Below are 18,044 nucleotides of genomic sequence, written 5' to 3'. Positions count from 1 at the left end.
TTCACAATGCAGCGGATGACACCCAGATCAACAAAAGGAGCTAGGAGCTCACAGACGCTGCTGGGCGAGCTCGGCCGGACATCCAGGCTGGTATTCTTCAGTAACACCTTATACCCTGCTTGACTTACAGCAAAACTGGGTGGTATAGGGAAGAATGTAAGAAATCCTCGCTCTTCCATCTCTGCACTCTGCCTTGGTACACCATGAATGTGCAGGCTTCAGGAAAGTGGGTCCCCAGATGTCTAGAGACAGCCTTCTGGCCTTACATCAGTTAGGCCAGAAGGAGACTAAGCAGTTGTTTAATCTTTAAGCCATGTCCAACTCTTTGCAACCCCATGGACTATAGCCCACCAGGCTCCTCTGTCCATGGGATTTCCCAGGCAAGAATACTAGAGTGGGTTTCATTTCCTTTTCTGGGGGATCTTCCTGATCCAGGGATCGAACCCGGGTCTCCTCCATTGCAGGCAGATTCTTTACCACTGAGCCACTTGGGAAGCCCCAAGCAGTTGTTAGCTGGAGTCTAAAGTGTTAAGGCTCTTGCGTTAATCTCTTCTCTCCTGTCCAGTCTCAGAGTTTAGCAATCCATACACATTTATTGAGTAGTGTTTGGGCTGGAGCCTGGAACAGAGAATTCATTTCTTCCACAGACATTTCTAGTAATGGTTTCTGCTCTCTAGGAAGTTAGCTCAAATGGATGAAATAAGAAATAGCACCAAAGGTATTTTACACTAACAAATAGATGATGATATATAAGAAATTATCGTGATAATATTAGGAAAAACTCGAATGAACTTTTTGACCAACCCAGTAATTCTTATCATTTATTGAGTTCCTGGTAACTTGACACAATTGGTTTCATTCAATATTCAAAAGCCCAGTCCTGCAAGAGAGACATTGTTATTGCCTTTTACAGATGGGGAAAGTGGAGTTCAGAAAGGTCCCGTCACTTCCCAAGGAGACGCAGGCTGAATCTACTCTAAGGCTAAAGCTGCAGCTTACTGCCTTGTAAGCAAGAGAGAAAGATGTAAAAAGTAAATGCTGCAGATGAGAGCGAGGCTGTTCAAGCTGAGCCACACAGGAGAAAGGACTCACAGTGCTCCCTGAAGGCAGACATCTGCTTAGATGGGCAGAAAGCAGGAGGTGTTCCAGGAGGGAGGAGGCAGAGGGAGCACCCCTAGATGATGGAGGATATCGGCACTTCAATGGCTCAGCTCTCTCCAGAGCAATCTGCCGCTCCTTCCAGCAAAGGGTTTCCTCCCCTGACTCTCCTGAAAGAACTTCAGAAACTCAGCAAAATCATGCTGTGAGTCAGACTGCCTGGTTTGAGTCCTGGTTCCTCTGTTGGGCCGTTACTTTATCCTTCGTCCCCAGTAGGGTCCAGTCTGTTGAGTTGGGGTGATGAAATGAGTTAGTATAAACAATGTGTTTAGGACAGAATCCAAAACATAGTGAGTGCTCAGTAAATATTAGTACCATCTACCAGCATCATCACCATCACCACAACCACCACCACCATCCTCATCACCACCACCATCACCACCACCATCATTATCATCACCACCATTATCACCACCATCCTCATCACCATCACCACCACCATCACCACCACCAGCACCATCACCACCAGCACCATTATCATCACCACTATCGCCTCCATTTTCATCACCATCATCACCATTATCATCACCACCGCCATCACCATCATCCTCATAATCATCTAACAAGCCTCTGCTCTAACTGCACATCCAAGTCCTAGGTTGCTGCCTGTTTCTGAGCCTGTCTTAGTTCATGAGCCATGGCCCTACTTGCTTCAGTCTCTGTTTGGAATCTATTTTGCACAGCGTTTCTGCTCTGAGTCCTTGGGTGTTTCTCACCATAGTGACTGATGTGTTTGTTGGGGTTTTTTTGGAGGGAGGGGAGCTGCACTATGTGCCATATGGAATCTTAGTTCCCTGACGAGAGATCAAACCCATGCGTCCTGCAGTGGAAGCACAGACTGTCAACCACTGGAACATCAGGAAAGTCCTGATTGATGTGATTTTATAAATTTTATAAAATTCCAAGGAATTGGAGCTTCTTCATTTATGAATTTCCAAGGAAATGGAAACTTGGCTCTTACCCATTACAGTCGGTTGCTCCTAGAAGTTAATTTTTGGCCTTAGAGTCTAGATCCTAGGTGTCTCCAGAAACCCAGAGCCACTTGGGGCTCCAAAGTGCAGAGAGTTACCTCCATCTTTATCATGTACCACATTATGTTACAAGTCTGTCTAAGTGTCTACATCCCCCAGGCACATCCTGTGAGCTTGTCATGACAGGGACTGCTGTATTCCTCTGTGAGTCCCCAACACTGGTACGGAGGCTGCCGATCAACAGGCGCTTACTTAAGTCAAGGGTGTCCATTCAGATACTGTTTGCAGCACCTCCTACTTGCTAGTCTCTGGTTGGTAATCCCCAAGGAACATAGATGTAATGCCTGCCCTGTGGGACCTGCAGCCCAGTGTGGAATCAGACAGACATTGAATGGAGAGCCACCAGAATACAGCCTGAAGTGGAGTGCTCAGTGGAGGTGACCTGAGGGGACCCAGCTTAGATGAGGCTTAGAAAGGTTGTGCCATTGAAGTGACATCGGACCTGAGCCCTGAGGGTTGAGCAGGAGTTCACTGCTGAGGAGAAGGAGGAAGAGGGTCCAGGCAGAGGGAACAGCCCAAGAAGAGACATGTGGTCAAGCTGGGGAGGAGCAAGCATAGCTGGGATGCTTTGTGGAGTCTGGTCCCTGTTTGGACCATTTGGGAACTACTTGTACCCTGAACTGCAGTGAGATACTTTTACAGGGATTAAGACAGGGGAGTGACATGATTAAACATGCATTAAAAAGCCTCTTGGGTTGTGCGTGGGGAATATTTTGGAATAAGCAAGCAGGAGGGAGACTAGAAGCTATGTCATTTGTCCAAATGGGAGGTGACAGAGTTAGATGAGTGGCAGAAATGAAAAGCACTGAGGGGGAGTGAATTTAGGGGGGTGAATAGGACACGATGATGGATTGCTTGTCTGTGGGTAAAAGAGGAGGAGGTGATGCCTCTGGGTTCTGGCAAGAACCAGGAGGATGGAGGTGCTGCTTCCTGAGTTAGGAAGACGCTGTGGAGAAGCAGATTAGGAAAGGTCCTCCTGCTGAAAGCAGAAAGAACAAAAGCAGATGACTCTTTCAAGTTCACTCTGAAGGGGGGGAAAGTGACAGGGCAGAAGGAAGTATGAGGTCAGGGGAGGGTCGTCATAAAGATGGCAGATTTTATGGGATCAGATGAGTGCTGAGGGATAGACCCAAACCAGAGAATGATGGTGAAGATCAAGAGAGAGAGGAGATCACGGAGCAGGGCAAGGTCCAAGGTGGGGGTCGAAGCAGCCCAGAGCTCCCAGGAAGAACTAGACTTGGATCCATCTTTATGGGCTAGACAGAGGAGAGGTGGTTTTGTGAGGTGAGTTGAGTTGAATACTGACAAACTGGGAATTCGTCTCCCCAGCAATGGGGAATTCCCTCTCCCCAGCAGTGGGGAATTCCCCCTTGCCATCCCAGTGCCTGTACGGAAAGCTTCCCACATGTGCATTAGGGGTCACTGTGGGATGTCTTCTGTCTGCCCCTGCAGCTCCACGCTCCTCCTTGTCCACATGGTTCAGGGCCCTGGAAGGCAGGTTTGGATGTGGCCAGCAGGGAACACTGGGGGAGACTGGAGGTGGGGAGGAGCTGGGTCTTTATTCTCCTGCGGGCCGCTGTGTCCTTTCACTGAGGGTAACAGCTATTAACAGGTGACCTCCCCACAAGGCTCTTTTGTTCTCCTGGACCAGATATTAACATCCTTCCCTCATCCCTGGTGGCTCAGATGGTAAAAAAATCTGCCTGCAATGTGGGAGACCTGAGTTCGAGCCCTGATTTGGGAAGATCCCTGGAGAAGGGAGCAGCTTCCCGCTCCAGTATTCTTGCCTGGAGAACTCCATGGTCAAAGGAACCAGGAACCTGGTGGGCTACAGTCCATGGGGTCGCAGAGTCAGACATGACTGTGTGACAGACACTTTTCTTTCTTGAAGGCCTGGGGGTGGTATTAGCCCACACAATGGACTATCCATTGCAATTTTGTGATTTCCTCATGCTTTGTTCATATTTTTATTTTTAAAATTCCTTTCTGTAACTCAGATCATCCAATCTGAGAATGCCATCTCTTTCCTGCAGGGAGTCCAACTACCCTGTGAGAGTTGCCCCTTTAAGATTCATCAATACACAGAGTGTACAAGTTGAGAAGGGAACTTAAATGCCCTCTAGACCAGCTCCTCTGTTTCAGTGAGAAAACCAATATTCAGAGAGGCTGAGTGAGTTGGTTAAGGTCACATAAATTAGTAGCAACCTTTGTTCTTGTGGGAGAAGTGACTCCCAAGACAACATTCTCTCCAGGTAGAAGAGGCCTGGGTCATTGAGCTATTGTGGGAGGCAGTTGGGAGCATTCTGAGGATGGGAGAGGCATGTTCTTACTGTCTGGGACTTCCTTTCCCATTGCAGAAACTTTCTTGTGGAAGCTTTCATAGTGCATGTTCATCTTCCATTCCCAGGGATAGGACCCATTCACCTCAATGAAATCGAATGCACAGGGAATGAGAAGTCCATCATAGACTGCAAGTTCAATGCTGAGTCTCAGGGCTGCAATCATGAGGAAGATGCTGCTGTGAGATGTAACATCCCCGCCATGGGCTTCCAGAAAAAGGTGAGGAGCCTGGATGCCCAGAGGGGACTGTGTTGTGTTTTGGTCATTGAATCCTCAGAAAGGGTAGACCAGATGGTCTCAGGCTGAAGCTTGCCAACAGGTGCTTTGATGATGAGCTCAGAAAGTTGTTGGGCTCTACTGCTGTCACCTTCAGGGGCTGTCACCTGGCTTTGGTGGAGGTTCGAAATGAAAAGACACATGGATAAGCTCCACTGTCCCCAGATGTTGGGGATCCTCTGTGTGCCCCACCATACTCTGTGGCTGACATACAGTGTGATTGCAACTCAGTGCTTCCTGCAAAGGATTCAAGGACTGCAGCACCTGTGGTCCCCTTGGCAAGGGCCCTTTCCAGAGACCCAGGGGAACCACAGTTGGTCAGTAAAGCACACAGATGTAAGCACGATGTAGACAGTATTTGGAGACTAAAGACTGTACTTTGGTTTCCAGAGGGAAAGGAAAGGAAACCTTAACAGCATTATGTCTGATATACACCCCTCCCTTCCTGAGACAGGATCTCTAAAAACCTGCATCGTGTACCCTCACATGGGTGACTTTTCCTACAGGGGTAACCAACAAGATTTCGCTAGGAAGTCTAGCCCATCCTCCAAAAAGGCCCAGTAAATCCTATCTAATGCTTTGTGCTAAACCATGAATTTGGTCATCAGGCTGGCATATTGGAAGAGCTTCCTGAGGGCTTATTTTTTTTAAATGAGCAAATGCAGACACGTTTAAGGATGGCTCTCTAGCCAGGCTCTGACACTGCTTCTAGACCTTGGCATCATCATGTCAGAGGCACTACTGAACTAGTCAGCCACAACAGCTTATTGCCCCATGGGGCTAAAAATGTGAACTCGACAGCTCTCCGCTGAGCCAAGCATTTGCTTGTAAGTGAGCAGGGGTGTGCCACAGCCCCACAGCTGTGGGAAAGGCTTGCCATCTCTAATTGCTGAGCAGCATTCCAAGAAAGCCATACTAGAGCTCCAAAAGCTGACGTGCCAAGAGTCCCTGTGTGCTGGGGTACCATTCACTTCACACAGATTGGACTTGGGTAGAATGGGGTTTTCAACCCAAATGAAAGGCCTAGGCCAAAGAAAATGAGGTTTTCCACAAGGGCTTTATGGTGGGTGGAGCTGAGCCAGGCTGTGTGCCCAGTCATGCCAGTGGGGGCACCACACTCCTAGCACAAAACACCTTCATCCTTTCAGGGGCCCTTCAGGCTCTAGAAGGTGAGCCCTGTGCTCAAGGGTGGGGTGTGGGAAAGCTTTATGCCTGAATCTTGCCATTTCAATCCCCTGGAAGGGCTTTCTTCCCCGGTGGTAAAAGATCTGCGGTGGTAAAGAATCTGTCTGCCAATGCAGGAGACATAGATTCGATCCCTGGGTAAGAAGATTCCCTGGAGGAAGAAATGGCAACCTGCTCCAGTATTCTTGCCTGGAGAATCCCGTGGACAGAGGAGCCTGGCAGGCTACAGTCCATGGGGTCACAAAGAGTTGGACACAACTGAGCAACTAAGCATGCACGCACAAGTCAGCTCATTACTATCATTCACTGGCTGATTCCTTAATTAATCTCTTTCAGGTTTCAGTTTCCTCCTTGGAAAACAAGGAGGTGAGAGAGGTGATTCCTAGCTTCCCTTCCAACCCCCAGTTCTTTAAGAAATTGACTTTTTATTGAATGACTAATAAATAATACTCACAGACATGAAACTGGGAGGTTTCATCCATTCAGCCACAGCCAAGCTGTGTTTCCTTTATTGCTGGGGAGACATGCCAAGGTGGGAAGGCTCTGGGGGTGGCAGGTGGGTTTGGCAGGTGGGTTTAGCAGGTGAGCTAGTCCACACAGGGTCCCCTGGCAGCCTTGCTGACCTCCGATTCCCTTCTGAACTGTGGGCCTGGCCCTGTCTGGATGGCAGGACCACGCCCACGTGTGGAATGTGAGTTGGAGAGTGCCAAGGCTTGCTTGCCTGTTAACATCTGGGTCCTGTTACCTTGCTTCCTACCTGCCACCTCCAAAAACAGGTGAGGGACTGGTGAACTGCAACCTTATCAAAATATAGGGTGGCCTCGCCATGCCCCACTGGCTGGAGGTAGGTGTTTTGTTTTCTCTATTCATGCTCAGAAAAATTCAGTTTCCTGCATGTCACTCCCTTCTTTCAAACCGCATACTGCTGCCACCAAGAACCAAAGGAATAGGAAAAAAGAAATGCCTGGGGTTGTTTTAAGAAATTTGGAGAAGGATGGACCTCCTCTGGCATCCTTGAGGGGTAATGAGGTGGAGAGGATGTGGGCCAGAGGCTCCTGGCTGACCCCGAGACCTCTTGGGGTTCCATGGATATTGGAACTTCAAGCCAGGCCACTTTTGGAATGGGGCGCCCAGGAGGGGAGCCCTGGGAACGGAGAGCTATGTATTGGGCTGAGTTTGAACTTCATGGCCAGCCTCTCTTGCAACCCCCAGTCTCCTCTAGGAAACAAGAAAAGGCCCCCAGTACATTTTGAGGTGGTGCCTGGGTTCTTCCAGGGGCAATGAAACCCTGCTCCCTGTTACAGAGGTGGCTCCAGGCCTGCTCATCCTTGGAGGCATGGCCACAGCTTGAAGCTTTAGGAAGTGTCTCAAGGAGAGGCCCCAGCTCCCACTGAAGGCCTTATGTTTTCCTTGCCCCAGAGTCAGTGTGCAGCCACATTCTTCAGCCAGAGCTTCTCAGATTCCTGTTGGCTCTAGATCCTAGGGCAGGAATACCCTGGGCTGCACAGACAGTGAGGGACAAAGGATAGGAATCCTCCCAAAGAGAGTCCTAGAGACAGGAGCCTTCATATTGATTCTCAGTATAAGTGAGTCTCATATAAGACTCAAATCTTCATTTTGAGACTCAGACTTGGGAGCCCCACTGCCCCCTGGTAGTGGGAAAAAGTTTGGACTCGGAATTCTTCAGGCTCCCCAATCCTAATTTTTGCAAACTTTAGGGTAACAAAATGAAGTCTTTTTTTGGGGGGGGAAGTGCCTAGGAGAGGGGCAGCAGAGGGATCTAGCTGACCCCAGTGCAATCAGTAAGGCAGGGTACAGTCCATAGCGAAATAAATAATAATAATGAACCCAATTATCCATCAGCACCTCCCACTGGCATTCTGAGTGAAGTGAAAGTTGCTCAGTCATGTCCGACTCTTTGTGACGCCATGGACTGTCCATGGAATTCTCCAGCCCAGAATATTGGAGCGCTCCAGGGGATCTTCCCAAGCTAGGGATCGAACCCAGGTCTCCTGCATTGCAGATGGACTCTTTACCACCTAAGCTATCAGGGCATTCTGAACTTCAGTACTAACCTAGCCCCCAGGAGGGGTCCCTGCCCACGGCTTCCAGTGCCCCACGGTGCACCTCTGTGCAGGCCTGCGGCTCCACCAGCCTTGGTGCTGGGACTCGGAAGCCACAAGGAGGGGAAGGGGAGAGGATCTGGACTTCCCAGAGAGAGGGAACGCTCCAGACTCCCTAAATCAGGATGCAATCCATTAGAGGGCTCAGCCTGTGGCCTAGAGGTCAGTCCTGTGGTCGCTATCACAGTCCCGGCTGTCGTTTGTCCTGGACAATGTCCTCCAGGCCGTAAGCAGCCAGGAGGCTGGAGACACAGGAGACCAGGTGGGTGGGGAGGGGGTGTGTGTGAGGGACTGGCACACCACTCCTTGCCAAAGATGCTTGGAGGCAACTGGAGATGGTTTTCACAAGGCACAAAATTACGTGCTTTAGTGATTCATGGAGAAGGGAATGGCAACCCACTCCAGTATTCTTGCCTGGAGAATTCCATGGACAGAGGAGCCTGTCAGGCTATAGTCCATGAGGTCACAAAGAGTCAGACACAACTGAGTGACTAACACTTTCGTGATTAAAGCTTTAGTATCCTAGGCCTCAGGACCCAGTCTGACTCCAATGGACAATGCATACAAACCAGTCCCTACATACGAACCAGTTCTATTCCCAGAGTGGGTTGGCAAGTTCAATTTGTTTGTAAGTCCAACAAAGTTAGCCTGGGTACCCAAGCTAGCGCAATTGGCTATTTATTAGTACTGTAGTATAATTGGTTTATGATACTTTTCACACAAATAGTACATAAAAAACAAACATAAAAAATAAAGAAAACATTTTTACTCTTGTAGTACAGTACCTTGAAAAGTACAGTAGTACAGTACAACAGCTGGCACGCATGGGCATATTCGCATCCTTGAAAATCTGCAACTTGAAGGGGATTTACTTCCTATGTAGGGGACTTACTATAAAGGCCTCAAAACATGGGGCCCAAGGTTCAGGACCCCAACCTCCCAGCAGGAGGAGTTGTCTATCCTGACTATAAGGCACCAATTTGGTCCTCCGTTCTGACTCAACGATTCCTGTTTGGGGACAAAAACACCCTTGAAGAAGCAGGCTTAGGTGGATGGTTTGCAGGTGGTCTAGTATGGTAACGAAGAGATGCTTACTCCATCTGAGACTCCCCTCATCCGTGAAATGGGGATGACATGGTACCACTGCCTCCTAGGGATGCTGTGAGGACCAAATGTCCATAAAAGGCTTACATAGGGTGGGGGACAAGGTAAGCCCTCTGGAAGTTTGCCTGTGAATTTCCCAGCACTCCTCCTGTCTCATGCGTGCCTGCTAAGTCAGTTTAGTCCTGTCTGTCTGACTCTTTGCGACCTCATAGCTATAACCTGCCAGGCTCCTCTGTTAATGGGATTCTCCAGGCAAGAATACTGGAGTGGGTGGCCATTCTCTCCTCCAGGGGATCTTCCCAACCCAGGGATCAAACCTGCGTCTCCTAAGTCTCCTGCATTGCAGGGGGATACTTGACCCTGAGCCACCTGGAAAGCCCGCTCCTGTCACATAATAAAAGCCAAATAAATACTGGATGAATGAATGGATCTGGTGAATTACACACAGTTCATTTCATTTCTGAGGAGGTGCCAACATTACCGGCAGAGTTCAGTAAGTACATAAAGGATGAAATACAGGTGTTCATTAGATCTCAAATGAGCAGAGAGGATGGCTTGAAGTTACTTGGAGACATCCTGATGGATTGAAGGTCACTCTTGTGACCCAGTGGATTGGTACACCCTCCCCAAGGGCTGCTGGCCTTCCTGTGGATGTTGGAGCTGGCTGGTTTGCCTCCCACTGAGGCTCAGGCCTTTCTAGGACTTTCTCCATGGCTCTGCCTGCTTATTTATTCTTGTATAGATCCAGCTTCCCTGGCGGCTCAGTGGTAAAGAATCCGCCTACCAATGCAGAAGATGCGGGTTCAATCCCTGGGTTGGGAAGATCACTTGGAGAAGGAAACAGCAACCCACTCTGCTCTCCTTGCCTGGAAAACCCCATGGACAAAGGAGCCTGGCGGGCTACAGTCCATTGGGTCACAAGAGTGACTAAACAAAAACAACAAAGATATGTTAGTCACAAGTGATGTGCAATCCATAGCCGAAGTCCAGCGCCTGGACTGGGGTTTCCTCCAGCCCAGACAGAGGCACTCGGGAAGACAAATGTCAGTCTTCCGAGGGCCAGCCCTCTTCCTACCTGCTCTGACCTCTTCTAGGTCCTCTGAAGAAAGGTTGCTTTCTGCTGGGACTCCCACCCTAATGATGATCATTGCTGTGATGATATCTGAGATTTCTCAGCACTCACTGAGTGCCAGGCCCTGTTTGAGCACTTTACAGGAACCATATATGCCATTTATGCGTTGGCTCAGCTCTGGTAGATAGATCTAAGGTCAGGACTGCCCTCGGCTTGTCTGTTTGCCGGCTGACCTCCGTGACCCTCCCAGCCCGCAAGTAAATAAGAATTAAGACCTATGACTTAAGGGTTGTGCTGTTGCTAAGGACTGGCAAACAAACAGTTGAAGATTCCTAGAGTATTAGGTCTTATCTCAAAAGGATGAATTGTTAGAACCATAAAGGGAAGCAGGATAAGGTATGTGGATTAAGGACTGCATTTTCAGAGCCCTTCCCCCAAATTCTAGTCCTTAATCCAAATACCTTATCCTGCTTCCCTTTATGGGCTTGGGCTCATGTGTTGGTCCGTGCTTTCATTCTGTAAGCCTGGTGTTGTATTCATCCATTCCAAAAGGAATTGTGGCGTGTACTTAACATCTGAGAGGTGCCGTCTTAGTTATCGATCCAGTAAACCAGGCCAACACAGCTCTGCTCTGTGGCTCTTATATATCATCAGAGAGACAGCCAGGAAATTGTGAAATTATAAATTAGCTTAATTGCCAAGAATGCTAAGAAGGAGATGTAGAGAGAGACTGAGTAAGTGGGCACTGATCCCCATTGGAGAGAAGTGCCACTGGGTATAGAATTGGAAAGATGAGTGGGACCAGCCGAAAGCAAAGGGGACTCTGTATGTAATGGACTTCAGTGTGAAATGAGACGTACTGTGTAACTTGGTCAGGAGAGTTAGGTCGCCATGGAAACTGAAAGAACGCCGTGTGCCTGGAGGTAGGAGAACAGGGAGGAGAGAGATGTGTGATGAAGGTGAGGAGGGAAGTAGTGGAGCAAAGGGAAACCATGGACGTGTTCTAGGGGGGGAACATGATCGGGTGTTTTTCAGAAGTGACTCTGGCTTCTGCATGGAGAATAGGTCAGTGAAGGCAAGAGGAGAGGCAGTGGGAGGGAGGTGAGGAGGGCTGTTTCAGGCGAGAGGTGAAGGTGCCTGGGAAGAGGGGTAAGGATGGAGCTGGAGGGAGGAGCGTGAGTGGGAGGGACTTGGGAGATAAAATCCATGGAGGAAGATTCTGATGGGATGTAGGGCATCAGTCCCCAACCTTTTTGACACCAGGGACCAGTTTTATGGAAGACAGTTTTTTCCACCAACCAGGATGGGTTGGTGGGGGAGGGATGGTTTCTGGATGATTCAAGTGCATTACCTCTATTGTGCACTTTATTTCATTATTATTGGCTTGTGATATATAATGAATTATACACTTCACCGTAATGCAGAATCAGTGGGAGCCCTAAACTTGTTTTCCTGTAACCAGACGGTCCCTCTGGGGGTGATGGGAGAGCGATGGGGAGCAAATATAGATGTGAAGCTTCGCTTGCTCTCCCGCTGCTCATCTCCTGCTGTGCAGTCCAGTTCCTAACAGGCAGGGGTGGAGGGGCTTGGTCGGGAGCTCCTGATGTAAGGGATAAGAAAGAGAGTGATGCTGATGCTCGCTCCTAGATTTCTGGCTTGTCTAACAGAATGGATTCAGGATCAGCAAACTATCTCTTGCAGTCCAAATCCATCCCTCTGCCTATATTTGTAAATATGGTTTCTTGGGCACACAGCTGTGCCCCACTATTTACATATTGTGGTCCCTGCATTCACCCTACACGGTTTGCTGCCCCTGGGGCAGGTGGTAGTGCCTTCCACTGAAATGGAGAATGAGGGGGAGGTAGAGCACAGGTTTAGGTGTAGAGAGAAAAAGAGGACTAGTTAGATTTGGGGTCTCCAAGGTGCCAGGTGGGACTGTCGGGTAAGAGTTCTTCTGGAAAGAACAGCAGGGGATGTTGTGGGAAAAGATGCAATCAGGAGCTGGAACCGGGGTACAGAAGAGGGTGTGAGGAGGAGAAAATGGTCCCAGAAAGAGTCGGGGGATTCTATCATTTTAAGGCTCCTTATTGCATCTTTCCAAGTATCTGATCTGAGACCCACCCACATGGTGGGCTCATGGGCAGCGGAGGCAGATTCTGCTGTGAGGTCAGCGGGTCTATAGTGGGGTCAGTGGATCTGCCTGGCTGTATTGGCATCTAGGGTCCTCGGATGGCTGCAGTAGAGCAGGGGAGGGGCACCTAATGGAGAAGACCATGCTGGGCACGATGCCTCATGTACAGCAGGTTCTCAGTGATGTCAGGGTTCTGTGTTGCAGGCAGGACCCCCTGCCTTGGGGAAATTGAGACTGGAAGGAAGTACCATAGTGGGGCATCAACCTGCCTTCCCCTCCCAGTGATCATGCCTTCCCTTCCCTCCACAGCTGCGCCTGAACGGGGGCCGAAACCCCTACGAGGGCCGAGTGGAGGTGCTGGTGGAGAGGAACGGGTCCCTCGTGTGGGGCATGGTGTGCGGCGAGAACTGGGGCATTGTGGAGGCCATGGTCGTCTGCCGGCAGCTAGGCCTGGGGTTTGCCAGCAATGCCTTCCAGGTGAGAAGCCCCGACCCCCACCCTGCATCCAGTCCAATCCTGCCCATCTCTCATCAGCGCCCACCTTCTGTGACTCCCAGGAGGTAGAGAGCCATGGACTGGGAGAAAAACCTCATCCTGTTCTCCACTGCTCTGCCCCCTGCACCCTCGAGTCCTTGCGTGGGTCACTGGACTCTGGTTTCGGGTCTTAGCTCTGTGCACTGGGCTTGACCATGCCAGGGGCTCATTCTGGGATGTCCCGACCTGCCTTTGCAGGGGGAAGCCACTCAGTCCTATCGGGGGGCATGTGGAGACCACCCAACCCAACACCCTAGACGCCTTAGTTCAGCGGTCCCCAGCTTTTCTGGCATCAGAGACTAGTTTTGTGGAAGTCAGCTTTTCCACAGACGGGGTAGGGGCAGGGTGGATGCTTCAGGCAGTAATGTGAGTGATGGAGAGCAATGAGGAGAGGCAGATGAAGCTTTGCTTACTCACTCATCACTCACCTCCTGCTGAGTGGCCCAGTTTCTAACAGGTCTCGGACAAGTACCAGGAGGGTGGAGACCCCTGTCATAGCTCGCTCCCTTGCTGGCCTCTCTTCCCACAACATGCCTCCTCGCTGTGTCCACATCCATGCATCCTCTCCTTGGTTGGCTGGCAGTTCCCCAAGCCCTGCTTCAGAACCCTTTCACAGCCGCTGCACACTCCTCCTGCCGCCAGCTCAGAAGGGACTCAGCCAAAGGTAGCTAAGCTCCCCACCCCGCCATCAGAAAGGAACAGGAGAAAGACAGGCAGTGCTTTGGATTAAAAAATCACTGGCCTCTGGACCCCATCCTGGGATGTAACATTGTCAGAAAGAGGCCAGGGGCAAGAGGAGTGGGAGCCAGGAGGCTGGAGGTCACTTCCCAATTGGACCCCCTCCCAGCTGGCTACATAATGACCTGCCACCTTTCCCAGCCTCTCTGTGAACATGGAACAAATAGTCCAGGTCCTCAGTATCCAGGCTCTATAAACACCTTTCTTAAGCTTCTCCCAGAACAGGAAAATGTCCAGAGCACCCCCATCTCACTTTGCTAACCCTGACTTCAGCCCCTGTGCCCTGGGTGGCTGCTTGAGGACGGTGTTTGTTAGTAGCGACATGGGAGAACTCATCCAGGCAGCCCTGTGGCAACTCCCCAAACCATCCAGAAGGAGGGGGCAGGCCTCTGGTACCTGGGGCCCTCTGGAAGCCTGGCTTCACACAGCCACATCATGTTTCTGCTGATCCTGCTTATGACCAACCAAGGCACTCGCTGGTTCTCCATGGAGTGTAGAACGGTGCTGATTGCAACAGAGTAGCTGTCCGGCTATTTTCGTTCCGAGTCAGCTCTTTCCTAAGACACCTGATTCTCACAGCAGAAGCTGTGAGATGGGCCTACCCTTGACTTCAGTACTCTGATTGCAGGCCTTATCCCTTCCTGAGGCCCCAGTTTTCTCTCTAGAGGATGAGGGGTGTGTAGGTTCTCTAGAAAATCAGAACCAATGAGATGTATGAAGGTGGAACTATTGACAAATGTGACTAGATTTCTTCTCTCCTGCCAATCCTGATCAGTTGGTGGTGTCTCCCTGGAGCACGGTGTTGAGAAGGATTCTGAGAGCACAGTCAGGCTTAGAGGAGAGTGCTGTGATAGATTAGTAATGTCTGCCCAGGGCTCAGGAGGAGGGAGTAGGCAGTATGGCTGCTGTTTCTGATGCACAGCATTGAGCACGCTCTTAGCTGTGCTTTCCAACAGGGGAGAGGGGCAGAATCCAAGTGTGGGGGGCGGGCCTCATTTGCGCTGCCACCAACAAACTGCATGACTTGGGTAAGTGACTGTGTCTTGGCTGTCTCCATCTGAAAAATGGGATCATAAAGCCTTGGGTGTTTTGGTGAGGCTGAAATTTGATAGAATGTGGGAAAGTGACAATTCAAGGTAACGTGCTGGCTGTTTGTTGTTGTTGGTTCATGCAGGAGACCTGGTACTGGCATGGAGATATCAACGCCAACAAGGTGGTCATGAGTGGTGTGAAGTGCTCAGGAACGGAGCTGTCCCTGGCACACTGCCGACACGACGGGGAGGACGTGGCCTGCCCCGAGGGAGGGGTGCGGTACGGGGCTGGAGTCGCCTGCTCAGAAAGTGAGAGCTCCTGGGGGTCGTAGACAACTGACTGTCCTGCCAGGCTCTGGGAGGGGCACAGAGTCTCACTGGTTATTCCCCTGCCTGGGGTCTCTGCTATGAGCTGAGCAAAATGGAAAGCAGGGATGGATTCTTGCTAAGTGAGAAGAGTCAGGGGCAAGAGGAACTACCCCATAGGCAACCCTGGAATCTTGCCTGATAACAGTGGAGAAGGCTGGAAGGAGGAGTTGGGAGTCTGGAAGCCTTGGGTTCAAAGGCAGGGTCACTGCAGATTATTTAAGTGGTCTTAGGAGAATTAAGTGACTAAGAACTTGGTCTCCTGGGAGCTGGCTTCTGGGTTAGCAGTGAAACGCATACTGCTTGGTGGGTCAGCTTCCTTCCTTCTGCCCTGCCCCACAGATCATTTCCTGGGACTTCCCTGGGGATCCAATGGTTAAGACGCTGTGCTTCCAATACAGAGGATATAGGTTCAGTCCCTGGTGAGGAAACTAAGATCCACATGCTGGGTGGAATGGTCACACACAAAAAAAGGACATAGATCATTTTTTGTTGTCACTCACACAGGGTGATTTAACCTCCTAGTGACTCCCTGGGAATCCTAGAGAGCTTGACAGTATAGAAGGGAGCCCCCAGGCCCGCCTCCATCCCCACCCTGGCCAGAATTCAGAATGGCCATCTCAGCAGGTTCCCTTCCAAGCTGAAAGGACCAGCTGACAGCCTTGTGGGTGTGTTATTCTCTGGATCCCACCCTCCTTGCCTTATCAAAGGATTTCCTTGTGGATCTGGGAGGTGGGAGAGGCCCTGAGCCTGGCCAAAGGACTCCAGACCAGGCATTGCCTGCTGTTTATTAGCTGATCTTGGCAAAGTCAGTTCACGGCTATGATCCACAGTCTTTGTTGTTTTTCCTGGCGACTGGAAATTCAATGTGACAACGACGCACGCAAGCGCTTAAAAAACAGCGGTGCGCTGTCATTTACCATCATGCAGAACTAGGGAGGTTAGACTCGAACTCAGTCACTTCTCCCCCTTTTAGACCCATTCAGCATTTCGTAACCCTTGTAAGGCAGGACACTCAACCCCAGCATGAGCTTCTCTGGGGAGACATTATTATTGTTGCATCCTTTCTGAGAGGAAAGAGTGAGAGTACCACCCTTACCAGACCCCCAGGCAGAGAGACGTGGTCTCACCCTCATCGGGAGTCTTCTCTCAGCTTAATAATTTATTTATATTTTTAATATACCATTTATCAGAAAAGAAACTAAGCGAATATAAACCTAAATAAAATTCAAGGTAGCATAAGATAAAACCAGGTTTAGAAAAAAGTACACAGACTTCTCTGATGGTCCAGTTCCTAAGACTCCATGCTCCCAATGCTAGTATCCTGCATTTGATCCCTGGTCAGGAAACTAGGTCCTACATGCTGCAGCTGAAGATTTGCATGCTGCAACTAAGACCTGGTACAGCCAAATAAATCAATATTTAAAAATCATATATATATATATATATATTTTAAAAGTACATATTGGCAGAATGAGACTGGCTCAAACTGGAACTGATAGAGATTAATAAAAAATTATATATTATAGAGACCTATACGTTTATTGGGCTTCCCTGGTGGTGCTAGTGATTAAAAAAAAAAAAACAACTGCCTTTCAATGCAGGACATGTAAAAGACATGTGCGATCCCTGGGCTGGGAAGATCCCATGGACAAGGGCATGGAAATTCACTCCAGTATTCTTGCCAGAAGAATCCCATGGACAGAGGAGCCTGGTGGGCTGCAGTCCATGGGGTCACACAGAATTGAACACAGCTGAAGCAACTTAGGCTAGCACAGCACATACATTTACTGTCATAGAGTCGTATACATTTACTTTTGTCATTATACAGCAAGCTTCCTACCAACCAAAGGAAAGAGAGAAATGTGGTCTTTAATATAATTCACAGTATGCCTGGGCTTCCCTCATAACTCAGTTGGTAAATCATCTGCCTGCAGTGCAGGAGACCCGGGTTCAATTCCTGGATCGGGAAGATCCCCTGGAGAAGGAAATGGCAACCCACTCCAGTATTCTTGCTTGGAGATTCCCATGGACAGAGGAGCCTGACAGGCTACAGTCCATAGGATCGCAAGAGTCAGACACGACTTAGCAACTAAACCACCACCACCACCATGCATGAGGCAGAAACAAACCGATGAGTCAAAAGAAGCTCACTATCCTAGATACTGAGATCAAAGGAGAATTTTTTATTATGAGGACCAAGAATTATGAGATCAACAGGGCCCTCCACATGCTCATGGCAGACCACAAATGACCTTCATGGGGCTATTGCTCAAAGAACCCCTCTGCCTGGGCTGAAGGCATCAGTCAGAGTCTGCAGGGGAAGCAAGAGCCTCTGGGGCCAGGAACGCTTACCTGGCTTCATATTTTATTCATAAAGAAAAAACATATTCTTCTAGTAACTTTTTGCTTGCCTAGTGGCTCAGACAGTAAAGAATCTGCCTGCAATGCAGGAGACCCAGGTTTGATCCTTGCATTGGGAAGATCCTCTGGAGAAGGGCATGGCAACGCACTCCAGTATTCTTGCCTGGAAAATCCCATGGACAGAGAAGCCTGGTGGGTTACAGGGCATAGGGTCGCACAGAGTCGGGGATGCTTACTGACTAGTGTACAGATCATGAAAAGAGGCCACAAAACCCTCATTAAACTGTGCACTCAACACTCAGCACCAGCAGTTGTGCATCCTGGAAACCTACTGGGCTCCACGCACAGCCAGGGAGGAGACCCAGACAGGGCAGAATTGCTCCAGGCAGTGGTGAACATGAGGGAAGCAAAGCTCATAGAGGACACTCACCTCAGAAATTTGCAAGCATCAGAAAATAAAAGATGGATGGGTCTTAGGTTTGAAGGTTTGTTTGCTTGTTTTGAGATTTTTTTTTTTTAATGTAGATCATTTTTTTAAGCCTTTATTAATTTTTTTACAATATTGCTTTTGTTTTATGTTTTTTTGTTTTG

General features: G+C 49.5%; 1 protein-coding gene across 1 annotated transcript in view; it reads left to right on the top strand.

The window, feature by feature from the left end:
- The window catches only part of LOXL2 (lysyl oxidase like 2), a 115,184-nt gene that overhangs the window by 77,056 nt on the left and 20,084 nt on the right, over nt 1-18,044 (top strand). Inside the window, exons 7-9 of the mRNA XM_005684007.3 lie at nt 4,597-4,748; nt 12,730-12,897; nt 14,867-15,032. Of these exons, the coding sequence (XP_005684064.2) occupies nt 4,597-4,748; nt 12,730-12,897; nt 14,867-15,032 (486 nt within the window). The remainder of the gene's footprint in view (nt 1-4,596; nt 4,749-12,729; nt 12,898-14,866; nt 15,033-18,044) is intronic.

This window comes from Capra hircus, chromosome 8 (assembly GCF_001704415.2).
Source record: "Capra hircus breed San Clemente chromosome 8, ASM170441v1, whole genome shotgun sequence".
In the NCBI taxonomy this organism is placed as follows: domain Eukaryota; kingdom Metazoa; phylum Chordata; class Mammalia; order Artiodactyla; family Bovidae; genus Capra; species Capra hircus.
Note: the sequence above shows the minus strand (reverse complement) of the source record. Positions and strands in the feature narration are given on the sequence as shown.